General features: G+C 37.5%; 1 protein-coding gene across 2 annotated transcripts; it reads right to left on the reverse strand.

The window, feature by feature from the left end:
• Positions 1-5,833: 5,833 nt before the first annotated feature.
• Positions 5,834-21,071, reverse strand: LOC121948243 (uncharacterized). 2 transcript variants are annotated; one of them, XM_042493588.2, is made up of 23 exons: positions 20,889-21,071; positions 17,758-18,989; positions 17,550-17,611; positions 17,311-17,349; positions 17,039-17,115; positions 16,913-16,944; positions 16,694-16,816; positions 16,046-16,171; positions 15,103-15,219; positions 13,791-13,915; positions 13,126-13,703; positions 12,234-12,324; positions 11,326-11,504; positions 11,068-11,240; positions 9,803-9,881; positions 9,652-9,677; positions 9,438-9,566; positions 8,598-8,728; positions 7,559-8,513; positions 7,281-7,377; positions 6,737-6,858; positions 6,599-6,645; positions 5,834-6,448 (listed from the first exon to the last, which is right to left on the reverse strand). In XM_042493588.2, the coding sequence occupies exons 2-22, from the start codon at positions 18,958-18,960 to the stop codon at positions 6,613-6,615; spliced, it is 4,497 nt and encodes a 1,498-aa protein (XP_042349522.2). In that variant the 5' UTR covers positions 18,961-18,989; positions 20,889-21,071; the 3' UTR covers positions 5,834-6,448; positions 6,599-6,612. The 2 variants fall into 2 exon arrangements, with proteins under 2 accessions (XP_042349522.2, XP_042349521.2); XM_042493587.2 differs by having other exon boundaries at positions 5,834-6,645.
• Positions 21,072-25,039: the final 3,968 nt, after the last annotated feature.

A 25,039-nucleotide genomic window follows, 5' to 3' on the forward strand; every position in this document is an offset into this window, starting at 1 on the left:
ATGCTATGACGCGTCTCTACGAACTATTCTATATCGTTTTCAGCCATTTTTAGGAGCGGTCAAAATTTGACTTTTTTCGACATACTATACTATTGCCTTTATCGCCCAATTTTTGGACATGCTAAATTATGAGGTTTTTGGCCTTTTTTGGACTTTATTCCCACTTTGTATGCTATGGCGCGTCTCTACGACCTATTCTATGTTGTTTTCAGCCATTTTTAGGAGCGGTCAAAATTTGATTTTTTTCGACATACTATACTATTGCCTTCATCGCCCTTTTTTTGACCATGCTAAATTATGAGGTTTTTCGCATTTTTCGGACTTCTTTCCCACTTTGTATGCTATGACGCGTCTCTACAAAATATTCTATGTCGCTTTCAGCCATTTTTAGGAGCGGTCAAAATTTGACTTTTTTCAACATACTATGCTATTGCCTCTTTAGGCCATTTTTTGGACATGCTAAATTATGAGGTTTTTGGCCCTTTTCGGACTTTTTTCCCACTTTGTATGCTATGGCGTGTCTCTACGAACTATTCTATGTCGTTTTCAGCGATTTTTAGCAGCGGTCAAAATTTCACTTTTTTCAACATACTATACTATTGCCTTTATCGCCCATTTTTTGGACATGCTAAATTATGAGGTTTTTGGCATTTTTTGGACTTTATTCCCACTTTGTATGCTATGGCACGTCTCTACGAACTATTCTATTTCGTTTTCAGCCATTTTTAGAAGCGGTCAAAATTTGAGTTTTTTCGACATACTATACTATTGCCTTTATCGCCCATTTTTTGGACATGCTAAATTATGAGGTTTTTGGCATTTTTCAGACATTATTCCCACTTTGTTTGCAATTACGCGTCTACGAGCTATTCTATGTCGTTTTCAGCCATTTTTAGGAGCGGTTAAAATTTGACTTTTTTCGACATACTATACTATTGCGTTTTTTGACCATTTTTTGGACATGCTAAAGTATTAGGTTTTTGGCCTTTTTTGGACTTTTTTCCACTTTGTGTGCTATGGCGCGTCTCTACGAACTATTCTATGTTGTTTTCAGCCATTTTTAGGAGCAGTCAAAATTTGACTTTTTTCGACATACTATACTATTGCCTCTTTCGGCCATTTTTTGGACATGCTAAATTATGAGGTCTTTGGCCTTTTTTGGACTGTATTCCCACTTTGTATGATTTGGCACATCTCTATGACCTATTCTATGTTGTTTTTAGCCATTTTTAGGAGCGGTCAAAAAGTGACCTTTTTAGACATACTATACTATTGACTCTTTCGGCCATTTTTTGGACATGCTAAATTATGAGGTTTTTGGCCCTCTTAAGACTTTATTCCCACTTTGTATGCTATGACGCGTCTCTACGAACTATTCTATATCGTTTTCAGCCATTTTTAGGAGCGGTCAAAATTTGACTTTTTTCGACATACTATACTATTGCCTTTATCGCCCATTTTTTGGACATGCTAAAGTTTTAGGTTTTTGGCATTTTTCAGACGTTATTCCCACTTTGGTTACAATGACGCATAGCTACGAACTATTCTATATCGTTTTCAGCCATTTTTAGGAGCGGTCAAAATTTGATTTTTTTCGACATACTATACTATTGCCTTCATCGCCCTTTTTTTGACCATGCTAAATTATGAGGTTTTTCGCATTTTTCGGACTTCTTTCCCACTTTGTTTGCTATGACGCGTCTCTACAAAATATTCTATGTCGCTTTAAGCCATTTTTAGGAGCGGTCAAAATTTGACTTTTTTCAACATACTATGCTATTGCCTCTTTAGGCCATTTTTTGGACATGCAAAATTATGAGGTTTTTGGCCTTTTTCAGACTTTATTCCCACTTTGCATGCTATTACACGTCTCTACGAACTATTCTATGTCATTTTCAGCCACTTTTAGGAGCGGTCAAAATGTGACTTTTTTCTACATACTATACTATTGCCTTTTTCAACCATTTTTTGGACATACTAAATTATGAGGGTTTTGGCCTTTTTCTGACTTTATTACCACTTTGTATGCTATGACAAATCTCTACGAACTATTCTATGTTGTTTTCAGACATTTTTAGTAGCGGTCAAAATTTGACTTTTTCGACATACTATACTATTGCCTCTTTCGGCCATTTTTTGGACATGCTAAATTATGAGGTTTTTGGCCCTTTTCGGACTTTATTCCCACTTTGTATGCTGTTACGCGTGTCTACGAACTATTCCATTTCATTTTCAGCCATTTTTAGCAGCGGTCCAAATTTAACTTTTTTCGACATACTATACTATTGCCTTCATTGGCCATTTTTTGGACATGCTAAATTGTGAGTTTTTTGGCCTTTTTCGGACTTCATTCCCACTTTGTATGCTCTGGCATGTCTCTACGAACTATTCTATGTCGTTTTCAGCTATTTTCAGGAGCGTTCAAAATTTGACTTTTTTCGACATACTATACTATTGCCTTTTTCGGCCATTTTTTGGACATGTTAAATTATGAGGTTTTTGGCCTTTTTCGGACTTTATTCCCACTTTGTGTGCTACGATGCATCTCTACGAACTATTCTATGTCGTTTTCAGCCATTTTTAGGAGCGGTCAAATTTTTTTTGACATATTATACTATTGACTTTATCGCCCATTTTTTGGACATGATGAAGTATGAGGTTTTTGGCCCTTATTGCCCTTAGTTTCCACTTTGTATACTATGATGCCTCTTCACAAGCTTTAATCGGTCGTTCTTTCAGCCATTTTTATGACATGATAAAATGTGATGCTTTTCGTCACACTGTGGCGTTTTCGTTTTTTTTTGACACACTAAATTATGACATTTAGGCTTTTGTTTCCACTTTGTATACTATGACGCATCTCAACAAGTTATAATATTTATGGTCTAGCAGTTATTTGGGACCCACAATGCAGATGCAGGACACAGGTGGTGATATATATTGTTTAATGTTCAGATGGAGAATATAGAAAATAGGTGACAACAGGGTTTTTTCTGTCTAAGTGTGAGAGTGACAGTGAGGGTGGCTGGGTGCTTGACGAGGCTGGATGGGGTTGGACGAGGCTTGACTTGGTTGGCAGGTTTTGTGAAGCACAGAGAGGTTTCAAAAGGAACTGAGTGGTGAGGAGAGCTGGGTTTTTATCAGGTTTCTTGCAGTCAGAGTGGATGAGTAGCAGTGTGTGATTAGCTGCAGGTGTGTGAGGTGTTGATCTTGAGCAGAATTTCAGTCACGCCACGCCCAGCCAAAGACACACATACAAGGGAAAGAAACATTCAACAAGACGGGAAGGGAAACACTGGAGAAAGAAGGGGAATACCAGAGCCGCAGATCCCAACAATACAGGTCGTTTTCAGCCATTTTTATGACACGTCAAATTTGACGTTTTTCGTCATACTATGCTATTGTGTTTTCGGTAATATTTTTGACATGCTAAAATATGACATTTTTGGCGTTTGTTTTGGCTTTGTATACTATAATGCTTCTCTACAAGCTATAAAAATGGCTGAAAATGACCTATGATAGCTTGTAGAGACGTGTCATAGTATACGAAGCTGAAACAAAGGCTAAAAAAGGCCAAATACGTCATAATATAGCATGTCGAAAAAATGGCGGAAGACGCCATAGTATAGTATGTCTAAAAGGTCAAATTTGACGTCATTAAAATGTCTGAAAATAACATATTATAGCTCACAGAGACACATAATAGTATACAAAGTGGAAAAAAAGGGTTCAAAAACATCATGATATAGCAAGCCGAAAAAATGACAGAAAACGCCATAGAGTGGCGAACAATGTCAAATTTGGACATGACAAAAAAACAGCTGAAAACGACGACAGACTTTACTATGGCGCTTTTCCCCATGCTATACCTTGAATTTTTTCAACATTCGAAACGTCTACTTTTTTGGTCGTTTTTTCAAGAGGTTCTACTCTGGCGCTTTACACCATACATAAAAACATACATACAGAGTCATACATCTATTTGACATTTTAACGGTCTTTTCACATGCCGTTGTCACGGCTGTCATGTGACTTTAAAATTTAAAAAGATAGAAACTCTTCCTGGAATGTGCTGACTCAAAACAGCATGCAGACATTGGTGCTCGAGCTATCACTGGTAAAAAATTAACAGTTAAAAGCAAAGTTAAAACAAATCAATATAAGTTTTTTTTTTTTAAATGAATTAAATCAAATTAAAATGAGCTTGGTTACTCAGTCCAAAAAAAAAAAAAAATGTCCCAACCAGAGTCCAGGTTTCTCTGACACAGCAGTCCTGTCGGCGTCTTGCCTGCAGCTCCTCATTGGTCCTCAGCTCCTCTGACACGTGGCGTCTTCAGCTGGTAAATACAGAGCAGAACCCAGATCAGTAGACTTATCTGACTCTGCTTCATCCTTTTTTTTAATCTTTTATTCAGATGTCATGAAATTAACTTGAACTAAACCGGATGAGCCAGCATACCGAGTGAGTCACTCTCTGATGAAATCCGTATTATTGGGCTCTGGGCTTTTCGCCACGTTTAAACATGTAGACCACGAGCATCAAAAAGATATCAGAGAGGGACTTAACTGTTGGAGGGGTGAATCGTGTACTCACCCTTCCGCTTTCCCACGAAGCCTGTCCCACTCGTAGTGGCATCCTGCTGTGGCATCATCTGTGCTCCTCCTCGCCTCAGTCCTGGTTCTGTCTGGGATCTTCAGCCCGCCGTAAGCTGACGTCTTCTCTTTTCTGTCAGCCTCGTCGGTGTAGACAAAGTCTGTCCTCACTCCTCTCTGCCACGGCGTCTCTGTCCTCTCAGGACAAACAGCCCACACTGGTGTGCTGCAGGGAGGTGTGAGACAACGCCGTGGACCCTCAAAGACATCAGCACCAGCTGCACCCAGGTGTCTTTACCGTCATTTACCGGCGCCACAAAAACACAGAAAATACCGACAAACAGCCTCCACACACACAACCACCCTGTGACACTACACCTGACTTTTTTTTAACATCCGAAACTTCCACTTTTGTTTTTGGCCGTTTTTTTGACAGACTATGGCGCTTTTCCACATTTCCACTACACTCACGCAAAACCAAAACCATGTCATGAAGAAACCGAAAATAACCTCACATCTCCTCCTGCTAACTGATGCAGCTGGCAAAGCAGAGAAAAAGAAAGAGAAGAAGACAACTGCATAGAAGACGCATTTCAAACTGACAATTTCACCCAAATGAGTGGAAATGTGGCTTGTGAATTTTAGATTTTAGTTTCATGTAGTTTTTCAAACTTAAAGTTGCAGTCAAGCGCAGACAGAGAACTCTCAAAGCTGCTTGCTGACAGTTTGTATTCTTTGACTGTTTTGTCGTATGTGATTATACAGTTCTTTATAACAAAATATAGTCAATCAGAAAAATATCAACAAAACTACAAAGCAGCCGCTTCAGCGTAAATGATGATTTGACAACAGGTATAACCCTGCAAAAGTGCCCTCGAGCAAACCACAATCTCTCACAGAGACATAAAAGGCAAAGGAATCTTAAAGAGCTGATGTCTGAACAGGAAAATCAGAAAGAAAAAAAACGCAAAACCGAGATTTCTTGGTAAAATTAAAAACTCCTTCAGAAGTTCCTTGTTATAGATGAAATGATCAATAAATCCGGATAATAAATTAAACAGCAATTTGTGAACATATTCTATGGTCTGTAATGTATTTTTTTTAAATACATTTGTTTGTCTGACTGTTAAAGGGTTAAAAGAATAAATTCATTAAACTAATGGTTTTAGCTAACGATCAAAATGATCCGATTAATCAACAAAAATAATACAGGAAGAATGATTACATCATACACCAACAGCTCTGTACAAGGATGTGCGTTTTTTTATTGAAGGAATAGTTTCAACATTTTCTGGAAAAACTCGTCCACACTGCGCCAAACCTTTGGCGTGTCTGCATCTGGTTTGTTGTGCTGGGACTATTTCTTGACAAACAACAGTGTATTCATCCACTAAATGCCAGGAGGCACACGCAGCCAGATACACTGTTGTTGCTTTTATTTCTCAGGTTTAAAACACAATCTGCAGTAATATTTTAAACTTTTGATTTCAGAAATGAACTTCTGAAGACGTAAAATTATTCATCCTCATAGAAATTAAATTTATTTTGTGTTGAACTTGTTTTCAGCTGGAAATTTTTGTTTAATATTAATTTGTATGTTTTGTTAAATAAACCACTTTCCTCAAATGCAAGTTTGTTTTTAAGTGAGTTCTTCCACCGTTGAGTTAGAAAGTCATTTCACAGCTCTTGAAAATAGAATAAAACATTTAGCTATAAAAATATGAAAGCTACAAAGCAGCCTCTTCACTGTACATTTTCTCACATTTTTATTTTCAGCTGATTTTAACAGGAATAACTCGCTCCAGATGTTTTCACATCAGGTTTTAACCCTGCCGCCGTGTCCTCCAGCAAAACACTGAATGAGAAGAGAAACGAAATGAAAACAACCTTAAAGAGCGGATGCCTGAACAGCAACATCAGAGAAGAAACTTGTGGGTTAAATTAAAAACTAAAAAGTGTTTGTCTGTTCAGTCTCTCCTCTTTTTTTTAAGTTGTGTTGGTTCACCTTTAGTTTAACGTTCAGCTCGCCCACGGATCTTTGCCCGTCTTCTCCTGGAAAACAAAAAAAGGTTTTTTTGTTACATTCAGCAGCGTAAAACCAGCTACACTTACAATCATGAATGAAACTGAAGTAATAAATCACCTGGTACTTTCTGTAGTGCATCACGGTGCTGCAGTGCTCCAGTTTGGCTTCGTCCTCGTCAGCGTAGATCAGCTGACACAAGTTACAGAAGTAACCGACGACCGGCCGAACAAACTCTGCTCCTGTGAGAATTTAAAAAACGACAGTCAGTACGTTGACCTGCATGAACGGCAGAAACAGTAGAAATGGAGTGTAAAAGACGGATTTAAACCTGTGGAGTAAACTGTGGAGTGAGCTGGATGACGCACAAACATTTCTCATTTCAAGACGATGCACAAAAAACATTATTGTGCAGAATGAAAAATGAAGAAGGACATTGATGAGTCGTGTGTGTGTGTGTGTGTGTGTGTGTGTGTGTGTGTGTGAGTCTGTGTGTTTAAATATGTCAGTGCATGTTACATGTTAGAGATCAAGTCCACAAATTAATAACTGATTAGTTGATAAGGGGTTGGAAATAATAAACATGGAAGATGCAATTTTTGTTGCTTTTTTGAATCCATCCATCCATCCATCCATCCATCCATCCATCCATCCATCTTCGTACCAACAGGTCTGGTGGGTTTCTGCAGATCTGCAGCGCTGCCTGCTGGTCCACATTGTTGATCCACCTCTGAGTCCTGCAGCCCATCAGCAGCAGCTTTCTAAAACCAGATCGCAGATCATAAGAGATGCTTTATATTCTTTATAATCTGTAAGTAAAGTATTCATAAAGTATTTACTGTCTACACAAACTGAATCACAGGCATTTCAAGCTCTACAAGCTCCTGCTACATTTCAATGTACACTCAGCAGCTGTAACAAGCTGCAGGTGTTCAGCTGTACCGGCTCAGTTTGTGGTTTTGGAGGATCTCCAGTAGAGTCTGGTTGATTTGAATCCTCTGAGTCCTTCAGTCCTGGTTCAGATGTCTCCTCCTGATCTTTGGACGTCTTTTTGTCCTTAAGCTCATCCATCTCAAAAGTCTTTTTGACCTCACAATCGTGTGTCTCTGGGGTCTGTTTTTCTTTACACTCATCCATCATGGATGTCTTTTTGTCTTTGGACTCCTCTGTCTTTGGAGTCTTTTTGTTTTTGGACTCCTCTGTCTTTGGAGTCTTTTTGTCTTTGAACTCCTCTGTCTTTGGAGTCTTTTTGTCTTTACACTTGTCTGTCTCTTGAGTCATATCAACTGACCCTTCCTTCTTTTCGTCTTCCTCCAGCTCCCGCTTTCTTTGAGTTTCGTCACTTGTCGACTCTTTCGTCTTTTCTTTCTTCTCAGGCACCGTGTCATTCTCATGAGTCCCTTTTCTTTTTAATCTCTTGTTTTCTGGACTAGTTTTGGACAAGGGCTCTTTTTCTGGCGCTTTTTTAGCAGCAGACTCCTCCTCAGCTGAGTTCTTCTCTTCAGTCTTTATTGACTCTTCTTCTGGTGTTCTGGACGTCTTTTCTGACTCGTTTTTGACAACTGATTTCTTTTCTGGCCTCTTCTCTGGAGAATTTCTGGATGCAGACTCCTTTTCTGAAGATTTCTTATTGGCCGCTGACTCCCCTGGAGTCTTTTGAGACTTTGAGTTTTTCTCTGGAGACTTTTTAGACGATAGCTTTTTCTCTGGAGTATTTGTAGATGTGGAATCTTTCTCTGGAGTCTTTTTAGACAAAGACCTTTTCTCCGGAGTCTTTTTAGAGTCTTTCTTTGGAGTCTTCTTCGAGGACACCTTCCTCTCATCAGACTCATCCCTGTTTAGTCTCTCACTCCTCCTGCGCTCCGTCCTCTTCTCTTTGTCCATGGGGACGATCACCCTGTGAAGAAAGAGATTTGAGATAAATGACGACAGAAATCTGACAGGTGAAAGGAAGAAAAGGAGACAGTTTTGGGACTCTGACCCGTTTGAGAGTCTTTTGTATCTGTTGGAGATGTTGACGTAGATTTTGCAGCCACTGAGGGTGAACGTTTTAGAGGTCAGCTCATTCACGACTCTCAGAGCCTCCGCAGAAGTCGACATCTCGATGAAACCCTGAAACACACAAACCCAAAACATGATGAGGTGTCATCGAGCTGAAAACATCCCTGGAGTCTCCAAAATGTCAAACACAACTTCACAAATGCCTAAAGAGTCAAAGAGTCTAAATCGGATTTACAGGACATCTGCACACAAACTTACATACTGTCCTCATTGTACAATATTGTCCAATAATCAATATAATAAATAATAATAAACTTTCTTAGGCAACACAAGTGATATCTTGCTAAAAATTATGTTTACACCCCTGCAGTACCTTCAGGAGCAACAACAACAACAACAACAACAACAACAACAACAACAACAACAACAACAACAACAACAACAACAATAATAATAATATAAATAAAACTTTACTTCAGTAAAGAAAACAATTATGACACGTGTGTTGTAATAAAAACGAGTGGACTCCTCATTAAACGCAGTGTTTGTGCAGTATTTGTGTGAAGGAAAATCCTAAATATTCACAAAGCCAGTGATGACAGGTTTACTGAGGACGGGTATCATTTTGACCTTTTGGACCCTTAATTTGGTGTATACAGAAAGTTAAGACAACACAAGCCTCTTGGATACGTTCGGGTCTTTTCACTCAGTTAGGAACCTCCCAAAGCAAAAAGGACTGTTGGACCGCAGCCTCGGGCTCAGTGTGCTTCACAGCTGAAGGTTGACAGAAGTTACAGGAAACAGAGGAACAGTTTCTGACCTTTCGGCGCATGGGCAGCCGGAAGTATCGCACCGCCGTCCCAAAATCTTTTACCACCTTGATGAAGTCAGAGTCTGTGAAGTGACTCAGCGGGAGATGGTCGAAGTAAACCACTCTGAAGGACGAAGACTGCAAATAAACAACAAAGTGCAACGTCAGCAGCACGTCTGACCAACAAAACAAACCTTTATTAGAATCTGTATTTCCTCCTTACTTTGTGTTTCTGTTTGACTTCTTCATCTGCAGCAGAACAGAAGATTAAAAACAACCAGGAATGAATAAAACATCATAAAAAGATTTAATATTACATTTCATGACCGAACGAATTTGGTTTACATAGTTACTTCAGATTCTTCGGGGCTTACCTTGGTTGTCAGACTGGTTCTCTCCCAGTTCATCCAGAGTGATGCAGTTCTCCAGGTCTACTGGGAAATCTGGTTCTTCCTGGAGACAAAGACAACCCACAGGACGGAGACTGATGAGACCGGTGACAGATACTTATTGATTGTCTGATATCACTAATTAACAGTTTGAAGTCTAAACATCAGTGAACGAAAAATAATTTTGTTGCTACATCTTGATTCTGAATACTTGAAACCATTTTGACACTCATACTGCACTTCCTCCTTCTTGTTTCGATGTTTACTGCAGTTTTTCTGTTGTTCTCTAAGCTGAATCTCAGTTAAAGGCAGTCTTTTTTTTTCCAGCCGGGTCTGGCTCCAGGTTTTGAAATATAAACACAGGTCTCAATGAGATGCTAGGCTAGATAGTAGAGAAAAGAGACAAAAAGTGCTGACTGCCTGACTCTGATACAGTGATGACGTCTGGATATGTGCTCATTTCTTGATTCTTTATATTCTGAGGTTGGGAATCAGCACAGGCCCCACTGTACAACATCATCACAGTACTCAAGCCACAAGCCTATATAATTACAATTTGAAATGTTGTTGTCATATGCAGAGTTTTGCTATATGTTGGAATATACTATTACCATGCAAATTTTGTCCCCTGAATAAAATTTTGTCACTTTCTTTTTTTTTTTTAATCTTAAAAGATAAAGTTTTCAGCCTATTAATTTCCAGTCAACCCCTATTATTACACTAAAAAACATGTAGTGGGCCGAAAAAGCAATTGATATTATTATTATAATATACAACCAAAAGTTAAATTTGTATTTGCCATATTTATAACTAATAATTCCTGATTTAAAGACGCTTGGTGTCTATGTATCCATACAATGTTGCCACAGAAAATATCACAATAGAGCTGCACCATACCGACTCTGCTTTGCTCCATGGCTGTCGTCGTGGAGATGAGAGACAGTTAATAAAGGTGGGGGTTAATCAGAACATGATCTGCCCACACAGTCTGCAGAAATGCTGTTATCCTCTAAATGAGCTATTTTAACTCGCGTTTCTAATAGTTGGGAACATTCATTTTCACCCAGATTTTCAAAGATACTAAATGAGCCACTCAACTTGATAAAATGTGTGCATTCTTATTCATTAAAGCCATGTTTGCAGAGGCTTTAAAATAACCAGCAGGATGTATTTTTTTAAACACATACTGATTAACTGTATTATTATACAATAAAGCATGACTTCTAATTTTAAAGAGAATGTGTCTCCACCTGCTCCTCCTCCAGCTGAGTCTCCTCGGCTTCTCTGTTGGATTCTGACTCTTCTTCCTCCTTTTTTATAGATTCCTCCTTCTCTTGCTCCTTTTCGTGTATGGGTTTCTCCTCCTCCTCTATTACTTTATCTTGATCAGCAGCCTCTTCGTCCTTCACCTCCTCCTTTTTATCTGAAACAAACATCACAACAGTTGCTTTAAAACATTTTTTGTGTGTGTTTTTCTTTTCCAGAAACAGCTCAGTTTTCATTCCTACCATCTTCAGGTTCAGGTAAGTCTGTTCTCTCTGCAGGATTACTGTCTCCTTCCCCCTCCTCCTCCTCCTTCTCTTCTTCATCAGCATCATCAAAAATGTCCACATCTTCATTCTCCAGAGTCTCTCCATCCTCCCCGATCACCTCCATCCCCTCGATGTCGCTGTCGTCTGCAGACGACCTGCAGCCGATCACAGGCACATCTTCACTTTAGCAGAAACTCAAAGAAACAGCAGCAGGTGGTTTTAAATGCTGTAGGATTTATTTTAAAAACAGGAAAACTCAACGTCACTTGACACTGGTTGCATCCCGACTCAGTAGAGGAATGTGATGAATTACATATCCTTAATGTGGAAAAAAATCACCCTCATTTAATTTACAAATGGATTAAAAAAAAACCCAAAAACAAAAATTCCCAAAACAACCTCACAGATATGACAGATTTTCCCCACCTTCTTCCTGTACAATGAAAACAATATGACATGTTTGTTGATCTAACTGCATTATCCTTTAAAAAATGCTAGATTATCTCCCTGCAAAGTTGCTGATTTTTTTATTATCATTGTTTTGATTAATTAATTAATTAATTTATTATTCCCTGTTCTATGGTTTGATAAAAGCAGGCTCTATTATCCTCCATTTTAAATGAAATTTTATTTTTATGTATTTATTTATTTTTTTTATACACACACACACACACACACACACACACACATATATGTAAATGAAATTTTATATCATATTAATTTATATTATTTTATTTACTTTTCTAAATATATATTTTCTGGTTTAAAAAGAAAAAAACAACAACAAAACGAAGAGTATTGATGTTATGTTGGTTTTCATTACTGAAACTTTTTGTAAGCAACACAAAAAAATTGGCCATATCATGATCGTACGCAAAACTCACTCTGCTTCATCCTCAGTCTCGTCTCGCTTCTCCTCTTCAGGTTTGGAGTCTCTGACAGGAGCTGGATCAGGATCAATCCTGGACTCAGAGTCTGAGCAGAGAAGAAGACGGTCGTCATGCAGGTTTTTATGGTTTAGATGAAATTTCATCAGTTTCAGAAGTACTTCCTGATACTTTTTTTTCACTTTGATTTTATACACCATAGTTGGTGTATTGCGGAGTGTGAAATTACTGAATGTCAGACATTATTTTTCCATGTTCTGCAGAGTCTTGTTTTTTTTTTTTTTAAGAAAAAGGTTTCTAATAATGTTTTTAAAGATTTTCTATTGAAATTTTCTAGTTTTTTAATTTCTTTCACTTCGTTGTAGTCTGGAGGAGGTTACTCCTTTTTTTTCGTTGTTTTGACTGCACTGATGCTGGCTGGGGTTTCTGGTTTTCATTATATTTGCTCCATTTATTCAGACGCTTATGTCATGTGACCATTTGAGGAACTTTCATTTATTTATTGTAGGATGATGTTTATGCTGATAAATGATGCTTAATTAGTTTTGACTTGCAAAGTATTTAAGGTTACATGTGGCTATGATTAATGTTTATTGTGATATATTTTGATTTTTTTTAAACTATTGTCTGGGTGATAATGCAAAGCAGTTTTAGGTTTCAGTCTCCGCAGTGTGAAATGTCTACAACAACACGTTGCTGTATATTATATTTTTGACAGTATGTTTATAAAAGAACCAACATTTCTAAATAAAGTCTGTGATCCAATCATTCTGTCACAGAAAAATAAGAATTACAGAAATTATTAGAAATTTTAAACGTGTATGTAAACTTAATTTAAAGATTTTTACTGAGCAGCTTCTCTGCTGTTCATCATGTTGTGTTTTCTTACCAGTCGTCTCGTTTTTCTCTGGAACCACTGACTTCTCTCTGGACTGGTTGCTGGATTCATCTCTGGATCTGGACTTGGACCTGGACCTCCGATCAGTGCTGGATTTATCTCTGGACCTGGTGCTTTTCTCTTTGTTGGACTTTTCTCTGGATTTTGACCTGGTTCTCGTCCTCCCGTCTCTGCTGGATGTATCTCTGGACCTGGACCTGGACCTGGACCTGGACCTGGAGGTCCTCCCTCTGATGGACGTTTCCTTAGATTTGTCTCTGGACCTTGACCTGGTTCTGGACCTTTTCTCTTTAGAGGACTTTTCTCTTGATTTAGATCTGGTTCTAGTCCTCCTGTCTCTGCTGGATCTGTCTCTGGATCTGGACCTTTTTTCTTTAGTGTCATTTTCTCTGGATCTGGACCTGGTTCTCTTGTCTCTGCTGGATTTCTCTCCATCGTCCTTTTCTCGGTCTTTACTGCTCCTCTTCCTCTTGGTCTCTGTCGTCTTGTCCTCCGTCTCTCGGCTTGAACTCCTCTCCCTCTTGGTCGAACACGTTTCCTCTTCGTACCTTTTTGCCGAAGGGACCCGCCTGCAGGAGGAGGGAATATCAGTGCGGATCAGTAATCGATGGATCAGAATCAGATGATAAATCAGCGATCAGGTCCGTCGTACTCACATGAGGCTCTTGTATTCGACAGAATAGGAAACTGTGAGGACGTCATTGTTGACTCTCAGAGATCTGGAGGAATAATAATCCACCAGCTTCTGAGCATCGGGAGTATTTTTCATCTCTATGAACGCCTGAAAAATAAATACAAGTGATGTTACAGTGTGGCGCTACTACGACAAAAACAAAGACGGGGTGACAACTACAAAAGGTCACTGCATTCACCGATCATTCTCCAAAAGGAGCAGCAAGAATCACTCACAATGTCAGGGATCAGGATAAAAAAAAAAACACATCATTTTTAAAGCCAAAATTATCAAAATTCATGGATCTTGTGGAATTACAAACTGCACAAATAATGTCAAAAACTAATTCAGTGCCAACACATGTTCAGAGAGTTTTCTGTGATTGAGATGGGGGTTATGATCTAAGTAACGGGGAGACTGTGAAAAGTTTTTGTATTTCAGTCTGTGATGTCAAATTATGGAATCGTTTAAAGACAGAGTTGAAGCAATGTTCAAACGGGAACCAATTTAAAAAGACGTGCAAGGATATGATTTTCATGAGGTACATTGGCGAAGAAGGGGTGTGACGTGTTTTTGGGAATTACTGTGTAATTATTTCTTTTGTTCTATTTTGTATTATTTCATTTTTCTGTCTCTTCCTCTATTTCTGTAAAAACGATGTAAATATGTTTACATATAGTAATGTATGGTCTGTATAGTTTCTGTGTATATATGTTTCCTGGTTTTAAAGGTTTAGCTTGAGACCAGGGCTGTCATTAGGAATTTTGGGACAGTGGGACAAAGATTTCCAAAGTGGGCCCAGGTGAGGGTCGGATCCACTTATGAATGAGTACAGAAAAGTACTAAATATTTAATACACTGCTTTGAGGAAATGGTCAGGTACTGTACTTTATTTATCAGGCTATGATAAGTGGTGTGATTTTAGAAATGTTTAAAAAAAACATACCTTTAAAACCCAGCTGTGAGTTTTAAATACAAAATACAACCACAAAGCCAAATCAAAAACCATGACTCTCTCCCCAGTGTAAATATCTGAAGAACCTCGACTGTCCTGCACCACCCTCTCATGAATAATGAACAGTCCCTAATGCCTCTGTATCACCAAAGTATATTTAATTGCTGCCAATATATCCTCCTAAATCTGACACACTGGACTTTAAAGACGTGAAGAAGCTTCCTGATTTTAAACCTCTTCACGGTGATGTTTACAGGTTTTAAATGTGGGGAAAAAAGGTATTGGATCAGCATTTAGAAAAACAGATTGAACAAAACCAGAACAGTTTGGTTCATCTTACCTTAGACGGCAGGAAGAGGGAAAAGAGCGGCGAGCCGAAGCGTTTGACGATGCTGATCAGATCTGATTTGCTGTCCTCTCCTGTCGGAGCCGGAGTGAAACACACCACCCGAGAACTCTGTGAGGAGAAACACAACTTTAATTATTCCAACAGAGAAGATGTGAGGAGAAAAATAAAACTGCGATATACCCAAATACTAAGTATCGTGCGTTAGATGCTTTAGTTATCAGCAGAGGCTTAAAGCTGAGTGAGTTATGAAATCGTACCAATTAAACCTTAAAGCCTGCTTTAATATTACACACACGCTTTAATATCGCTCTGCACACAAAATGTGCTTTTCAAAATCAAGTATTAAAAAAAGTTATACGTTAATATTATTTCCTACTTTTATTGAGTTTTTTTTAACCAACATAAGTCCTAATCATAAATATCAAATATATATTAATTTTAACAATTTAAACCATTTAAATCTCAGGTTTTTATCATGATACCAATTTGTTTTTAAATTAGAGCCCGACTGATATGAGATTTTTGAGACCGATACCGAGATTACTGATATGGGACCGATATGGTGAATTTATGAGCTGGAATGAAAATAGATCATTTCTATATGGATCGTGCACTAATCTTGCACTGATATGAAAAAATTACTCAGAAGGCTGCTTTCTTAAACAAACAACTTTTATTCAACAATTTACTTTAATAAATAAAAAAATCAAATAAACATCAGTGCTGTGTGTTCAGCCTCAGTCTTTGCTGACCATTCAAATAAAGAATATAATAATAAAATAAACATCAGTACTGTATGTTCTTTGCTGACCATTTAATAAAGAATAAATACAATATAATAAATAGCTAAATAAACATCAGTGCTGTTCAGTATCAGTCACTTGCTGACCATTTCTGTAAAAAAGTTTTCTTATAATAATCTTAGAATATCTACCTGCAGGAAGTTGAAGGTCTTAGAGATCCTGAACTCCATCTGCTCTCCGTTTACAGTCGGAGGATAGTTAGCGTGGAACTTCACAAGGTCCCTCGCCTGGTCGATGGAGCCCAGCTCCACAAACGCCTGCAGGGATCACAACAGATTCATTTTTAACATCATGCATGTATTCTACTCTTGAGTTATGCTTCTCTGGGCTGCATGTATGCATAAAGGGAGTTAAATCATCTAACAAGTTTTTAAACTATAAAATCCTCTGCTGAAATGTATCTTGAATGCAGAATACTTCCAGCCTCATACACATGACTGCGATATTTCTCCTTGAGTGAATTGGGAAAGAGAAAATTGGGAATTTGTGAAGTCTATACAGTTTGTATCGTTAATTTATTTCACTTTGCATCCATATATGATCAAAGTTCCTTGAGAATAATAAAGAACGGCTGCAGATGTGATTGAAAACGAAGAGAGAATCATGAAAACAATAATACCCTATCTTAAATATAATATATACATAAACTTTAAAAAGGTTGGAATTGCCTGACAAACCATTGTAATTTATCTCATGTCTCCTTTGATAAAAATAGAAAAAGAAAAGTGTGTCGTGTTATCTTGATTACAAAACATTGTGGAGAAACAGCGTGGACTCACTAAAGACGGAAACATGAGGATCTTGACGATCTTTCCGAACGGTTCGCTCAGTTTCCTCAGGTACGCCTCGTCCACAGACTGAGCCGGAAACTTCACACACACCACTTTGCTTTTCTCTGCAGTCTGATGGGAAAAAACAAACAAAAAAACACAAGATTTTTATTACATAAGAGTTTGTGCAGAGGCAGATATACTTTATGATTTTTTTGGTCTTTTTACCTTCTTTTCTGTTTTTTTATTTGCCTGTGGAACTGTGCAAACACACAGAAAACAACATGTTAGTGCGGTAATGAGTGAGGATGATACGATGAATAAAATTAGTAGAAAATGATAACGTGTCCTTACTGGAGGCGCTCTGATTGGCTGTCTGGGCTCGGGCAGGATTTCCTTCATCCTTCCTCTTTTGCGATTGGTTGTCAACCCTTAAATAACAGGAAGTTTTATTTAAGATGTTAGTCCGTAATCTGAGATCCTTTTCTTTTTAAACTTCTCAAGTAAAAGCTTTTTTTCTGAGATACACCAGTATTTTTTTAGATGTGACCACAGAGCATCAGTTCATAATGTGTTCTGGTTGCTGTTATGGTTGATGTTCTGGTTAGGTGGTGTGTGACACTGACCTGCTGATATTCTCCATGCGACAGTCCCAGTTAGGAAACCTGCAGAAGAGACATGACAGACTTATGAAAATAAAAACAAAGATTATCAAAGTCCTAAAACTCTAAATGTTGAGTTCACACTGTAATGACCCCTGTTGTGTCATGTTGTGTGCGGGGTGATTCACATGTCACATGTCAATCACGTTAAATAAATCAACTAAAAGGATTCTGTGAAAAACAGCATCCAGAGAGAAACTCACTGCTGCAGGAGTGCGAGCTGTCCGTCAGCATGATGAGGCCCGTTTATATGTTTGATCCACACCTGAAACACACACAAACAAAAAGAAGCATAAACAAATCTGTAACTTGACTGATTCTACCCGACAGCTGCAGCATCTGCACACAAACCCTCCCACCCCCGTCAGACTCTGTAGAGAGAGGTTCGAGGAGGAGGACAGGTTTCCTTACCTTCTCTGACATCACAGTGATGTCACACAGAGAGCACGAGTACGGGTACGTCGTCGGAGACGTCCCGTAGAAGTCCATAGCTTGTTTTTGGGGCGGCATCAAGTTGGAAGAGGTGTCAAGTTTCAGAAGCTCTGGGAGAAGAGGAGGAGGAGCTGACCTGTGATCAGCTGGTGTCGGCTGACAGAAACGAGAAGCACGGGGTCTTTTGTCTCTTCCTGTTGAGCTGAAAGAGGGTGGTTTCTCAGAGGACACTGGAACGGCGTCTCTGCCTGTCTTACCATACTCAGAGGGTCCTGGTCTGTGGTTGTAGTCCACAGAGGAGACTGGACCAAAGTCTCTGCCCATGTCGCCATAATAAGAGGGTCCCGTGCTGTGGTTGTAGTCCAAAGAGGACACTGGACTGGAGTCTCTGCCCGTCTTAGAATACTCAAAGGGTCCTGGTCTGTAGTTGTAGTCCTGAGGGGACACTGGACCAGAGTCTCTGCCTGTTTTGGCAAAATCAGAGTGTCCTGGTATGTGGTTGTAGTCACGAGAGGGAAGCGGACCAGTGTCTCTGCCTGTCTTACCATACTCAGAGGGTCCTGGTCTGTGGTGGAAGTCCACCATGTAGCTGGAGGACGACGATGATGATGATGGTTGGTCTGTCCTGACGGAGCCGCAGGTCCTGGGATTCCCCCAGCGGTCCAGTTCAGATGAAAGAGGATCAGGCGTCATGTTGTCCACTGGGTACTGGAGGGGCTGGCTGCGGGGATGTTCCCAGTCGCTGGCAGAGGAGCTGGGAGCAAGTTGACGGGAGGAGCTGGGGAGGTAAGAGGAAGAGGAGGAGGCAGGAGAAGGAGCACTGGGAGGGAAAGGTTTGACGGTCCCCCTCTTTCCTTTGATCTGTTTGAGGACCTGAGGCAGGGACTCGACGGTGAGGACGTCTTCAGGGAGCTCGGCCAGCAGAGCCAGGTCGCTGGGCTCCAGACCACAGCTGCTAAGGATGCTGAGAGCACCGTCCTGCGACCACTGAGCTCCTCTGGAGGAGGCCGAGGAGGAGGAGGAGGAAGAGGAAGACAGGTGGGATGAGGAGAAGGACTCCTGAGGCTGCCTGTAAAAGTCATGGTCCGATGAGGTGTGACGACGGTCTGAAGAGCCATAGGATCCATCAGGTCTGAGATCGGTGTCAGACGGCGGTCGTTTGTACGGGTAGTTGTGAGACATGACGGGAGGAGAAACGCTCAGGGCGTTTCCTGCAGACAGAAGGTGTCAGGGAAGACAGAAGATGTAAAATTTGACTTACTGAGATGTGAAAAAGCTTGAAGATGGTTCATTGTGAGCGTAAATCAGTTGAAAACATGAACACAAGCTGTTCATGGGAGTAACAAGTGCAGAGATTTTTTAAGTGATAATATCTCTGTTACACCTCAAACTGGTGTGGAGAAAAACGAGTTAATCCGGTTTAAACAAATGAACTTTTACTACACATCTGACCAAAGCGGGTTACCAGAGTAACCAAAACAAAACATCCACCTTTAGATCCATCTCGGGTTTTGAGACCCACCAATGCCTTGATTGAGATTTTAAGGGGTTCTCTGTGTTTATTAAGGGGTCTGAGACCTCCTGAGTCCTTCTGTATTTTGCAACCCTGGCTTTGACACAATTACATGATTTGACATTCAGTGGTAACAGAAATAATAAGCAATAATTGTGATCATTTTAAAAAATATATTGTTTCTGTCAAAGACTCCAAATATTAACTAGGGGTTAGGGGTCGACCATTATTGGTCTTGCAGGGCCAATGCCGATACAGATAGTGATTATTAGAAGTTGATAAGATCAATCACCACTATTTGAAACCAATATGCACTTAAATTAAAAATTAAAATCTTTCTGTCAAAATTTAGAATTTGGAATATAACAAACTCCAACACAAAACTTTGTTTAAATGGCTTTAGCAAATGTTTAATCCAAAACTAAAACTTTCAACATAATATACAGCAAGTTCCCCAAATAGTTTTATAAAGTCAAGTGAAATTTTAAATAAAATATGAAAAAACAGCTCCCTGAGGTTTTACAAATTAAAAGCTCCTCCCATGCAGATACTTTCTTTGCATTTTTGAAGTGATTAATTTTATCTGTGATCATTAAAATAAAATGCTGATGCTGATGATCGGCAAAATGTCAAAAGTCGGCCCTGATAACCAACCAGACCAATAATTTGTCAACCCCTTGAAAGACGCTATCAAAACTATACATAAAGAAAACAAAAAATAAGAATAATTCCATAGATTATCTTCTTAAACTGTAAGACATTTTTTTGTTTTGCATTTGTTCTAATCTCTATTTTTGCAAACATAAAAGCTCCTCCGAGTTTAAACGGACTCTCTCTAATTTTATCACTGTGAGCTGAATATATTGGGCTAACAAAAAACACATTGTGTTTGAGCAAACTGTGAGCATTTAAAAATCGTTTTTAATTTATTTACAGTTATGACACACAGCAAACCTGGAGCAGCGCAGAAGTACTGATGGTACTAGTAAACATATTTAACATTTAAGTATCCTTAACTTTACTAGTTATGAGATACAACATTAGGAGTACTGTGAAGGCACCGTAACACAAAGCACTACAACATTTGCAGTATTTACCGCACATTAATACTGCAGTTCATCCAAAAACAACACAAACAGTAAAACACTGACAGGGAGGTACATTATGCTCTTAATACTTGCATACCGTTACCTGAGAGGGGTTTTGCATGCAGAGCTTTAACTTGTCGTTGTGTATAATCACAGTGTGGTATTATTGGCTGAGTTTCTTACAGTACAAGATCTAAAAAACTGTAATTCTTTGACATTTACACAGTAACGTTAGCTAACCTACGCTTAAGCCTGCGTTTCTTTCAAACACAAGCTAGCACTACAGATTAACTTGAAATAATAGAAGTTAGTTATCGGTAAATAAACCGTTAATCAGATTTTTGTTGATTATTACACGCAGACAGCAGAGCTCATGAAAGACATTTAAACAGACATTAGAAAAGAGGCTAACAGCTTTAGCTTACCGAGCTAATGTTGCTAGCCTACAGCATTAGCACAGATAGCTGGCGGCTAACAACCGAGAAAGACGATCTTCTGCAGGCGCTTACCTTAAATTAAACACAAAACTGCGTCAAGTGAAGCACGACAACGCCGCATAAAGTGAAGTGAAGCTTTCCAAGGTGAAAAAAGGCCGTTTTAGTTGAAGACAGATGTCAAACGGGGAGACAGTTCTGACTGACAAGCTAACTGACTGAGCGTCATTCTTCTTCGTGTGTGGTGGAAATGGCGCATTATCGCCTCCTGATGGTGTGGAGGTCACAACGGAGATAAAAGATGAATAGATAAATACATTAAATTAAATAAAAAATAAAACATGTTATATATGTGTGTGTGTGTGTGTGTGTGTGTGTGTGTGTGTGTGTGTGCGATATATATATGCAATGCAAAGTTAAATCATAAATTAAATTCAATCAAATAAAATACAGATTTATAGGATAAAACAAAGCATAATTGCATTTAGTTAAAAAATAAAACAAAATAAAATAATTGTAATCAAATACATTTGAATAAATTATCATGGACACAATAAAATACGATAATAAAATGCTTAATAAAAATGCTTAGAATAAAGTTTTTTTCAATAAAATAAAATACCATGTTTGAAACAAAATAAAATAAAGCACATGGGATAAAAATGTTTTTACATAGTGTACAAATTTAATCAAACATTTTTAACAAATTGATCAAATTTCTTTGTAGTTTTTTTTTCTTGTTATATTTGTATGTTTTCTTTTCCATTGTGTTTATTTGAAATCACACAATCAGCTGTATAAATGGTTGTGTTGTGAGTCAGTAGGGAAAATATGTACACAAGTCTTTGCACAGGAAATATGAGGGCTGCTCTTGGTTTTCTTTTCTTTTTAATTACAGTTGAAAAACTTTAAGAAAAATAATCATAACAATTCAAGTATTATCATGCACACATTTATATGTGACATTATAACTCTTTTGTTGTAACTTTTTGCTTTATTTCTCGTCAATTATCATATATCTATAATATCTATCATATTTATTTATTTATTTATTTAGTACTTTTACCATGTTATTTAAAAAAAGCTCTCTTCAGGAAATTCTCACACAATGATGTCTAAATTTCTCAAATGGTCAATTCTAACCATCAGGTGTCGCTGGAGGACTGTTTTTCAAACTAAATCACTGACACAGTCTGAGCTTTAAAAAGCCTCGTTTATCTCCTGTCCGTCATCAGCTCTCTTCATGTGTTTATGAGACAGAAGAGTGAAAGTGTGACTGAAACATCCAGAGAGAGCTGAAACTGTCAGAGCGAATATTATAAAAATAAATGCAACATTGTTTCACGAAATGTATAACACCTCCCTCAGTTATGGGCCAAAGTAACAGTATTCTGGTCGAAAATGTGCAAAGTATTTCTATTTTTGTCTGTTAAATTAAATAAAAATATAATTTGTCATCCATCCATCCATATGTATATGTCTGACATCTAGAATAAACATATTAAAATATGAAATTATAACATCATATTTTATCTGAGTATCCCATAATCCCTCTGTAGTTTTAGGTTTAACTCAGTTCATTTATCACAGTATTAAAAGTACTCAACAAAAGCACTATACAGAAAATATATAAAATCTATAGTTAAAATAAAGGGAAGCTATTTTAAAAAGGGCAAAGTAATATATACTTTGTCATTAAAGCCTTGAGTAACGAGACATGTACATAAAATGTAACTCTGTTTTAAAGTGAGCAAAAACATTTATTGATGATCTATGACAAAAAAGAGCTGCAAAGTAAAATAAAAATCTGCAAATATAGTTGTTATACTACTACTATACTACTACTACTACTACTAATAATAATAATAATAATAAAATTTGTCTTCTTTTATACAAGAAATGCAGACCAGTGTACTTTACAAGAACATAAAAATAAAAATACATGCACCAAATGCTTCACATAAAAAGACATAGAAGACATAAAGACAAGATAAAACCTGCATTTTAAAAGAAAATAAGACCCGAATAAAAAGCACAGAATGCATCTTCACATGGATAAAACCTCTTGAAAATACTAGTAAAAGTTAGATAAAATAAGGACTAAAACTGAATGTACAGAATGCATGGCATAAGATGGAAAATAAAATAACATCTCATCACAAGATCCATTTAGTGGCTGCTCTGGAGCTTTCAAAGCCATCCTCAGTAGAGTGAGTTGTAGTATTTTTTATTTTTATTTTCCTGACCACCATAAGGACTTCTTTTCGTGTTGGCTTACAATGTACTGCGGAAATACACGCTCAAATACCAAGAAATAATTAAAAAAGAAAAGAAAAAAGTTGAATAAAATGATGAATAAAATACAGTAGTAATGAGAGTACTGGTTACTTTATTACAACATGTTTAAATATGAAGTATGAAGAATTACCCTTTTAACTGTGTTTTTCTTTCTCCTGCAGCAGCGAGCTGAACAGTAGCAGCAGCATTATGTGATCGTGGTTTTAGCAGATCAACAGAGTTCAGCAGGTGGAGCCACAGACCACAACTTCAACACACTCTGCTGATTTGTATCAGACTGTTTGCAGAAAATCCAGTTAATGATATCTGACATTAAAATCTGCACAGTCAAAATCATTTATATTGTCTAAAAATGTCCGCAGATTTATTCGCCAAGTTCAGTAAACAAACAACAAATTAAACACTTTTGATGTGAAATACATTTTGCAGCTTCGTCATATTGAATTTTGATCCATGTTATTTTACAGAAAATATACTTTATAGTGATATGAGCTGAATGATATTACGAGTTTATTTTAATACAAGCAGCATGTAGAAATAAAGAGAGCAGTACTTTATGTAATGTAAATAAATCAAGAAAATATATTTTTTTCTGATTTAAAAATGAAAGAAATCTTCACTTAGAGAGTCCAGACATGTAAAAATATCCACTAACGTGCTGCACTACTGATCATTTGATAATTATCACATATGGTGGCACTTTAACAGAGGAAGTATGAAGCGTTTTACACTCATATAAATTAAAAATTAAAACTTACAGGTGAAGATTGTGTCATGTAACACAAGGAATTTAAATCAATACATTAAACATCAAACAGAGTCGATGAGACAATTAGAAGAAATTAACTAATACAACAGCTATATTTGAGAAAAACTACAGAAAAAAAATAAATCCTTTAAGAATCATTCTGATTTTGCAACACTTCACTCAAATTCGGACATGTTCTGTGCCAGTGTGGGTTTCCAAAAATGTTATTGTGTCAATGAAAAAGGAGAATGACTGTTATTTTTTTTTCTATATTTCTTAAGCACATTCTCCAAAACACTGTTGTGGGTCTCAAAATATTTTGTGCAACCATCACTGCAGTTTTTATTCCACACATGTTTCGTCCGTCGCTCACATGCAGGAAAATACTTAACACAAGTGAATAAATTCACTTACAAAAATGACATTTATGATGGCTAATTTTCAGACACTGATATGTCAAAGGAATTGTGTTCAATTTAATTTCTCCCTTCGACACTCATGTTGTAACTCAGCAGTGAAATCTAATATTTTCTACACAACAACTCATGTTTAATATTCACAGGTTTTCTCACCGTCAGTGTTCATCTGTTAAGAGTTATGTAAAAAACACAAAAAACATGAAAAAAGATATAAAATTCTAAAGTGATGGTGAAAATCTCAACACAACAGACTGATTTTCTTAGAATCTCTCCTGTCTAAGCACAGAAATTACATTTGATATTTGCTCTGATAGAAATGTCCAATTTAGAGACGTTGGTTTACAGTAAAACAACTTTACTTCCTGTAATTTAAATAAGAAGTGATTACAGGACAGATGCTGCACCTGTGAGGAAAATTCAACAACATGTGAGTCATAATGTAAAAATACATCCCTATATAACACGTGTCCCACTTATCTATTAAAAAAAATGTAAAAAGCAAAGCTGTTAAAAACAAGATAATTGAAATAGGAGATAAAAAAACAATAAAATAATGTTTAAAAATGCACCAAATATAACAGAAAACATGGACCACTGATCAAGTTTACTTTGTTTTTTACTTCTAAAATATTCTCGAAATCTTTAACCATCAGCTCAATTTTATATTAAAAATTGAAATTCAAACTTCTTTACTTCAAAACAATTTATTTGAAAAAAAAAATCAGAAAATAGGCTATTTTGCTGATTTTTTTGTAACAGTT

The sequence above is a fragment of the Plectropomus leopardus genome, chromosome 8 (genome assembly GCF_026936395.1).
Source record: "Plectropomus leopardus strain MGB_pleo_1.0 chromosome 8, ASM2693639v1, whole genome shotgun sequence".
In the NCBI taxonomy this organism is placed as follows: Eukaryota; Metazoa; Chordata; class Actinopteri; order Perciformes; family Serranidae; genus Plectropomus; species Plectropomus leopardus.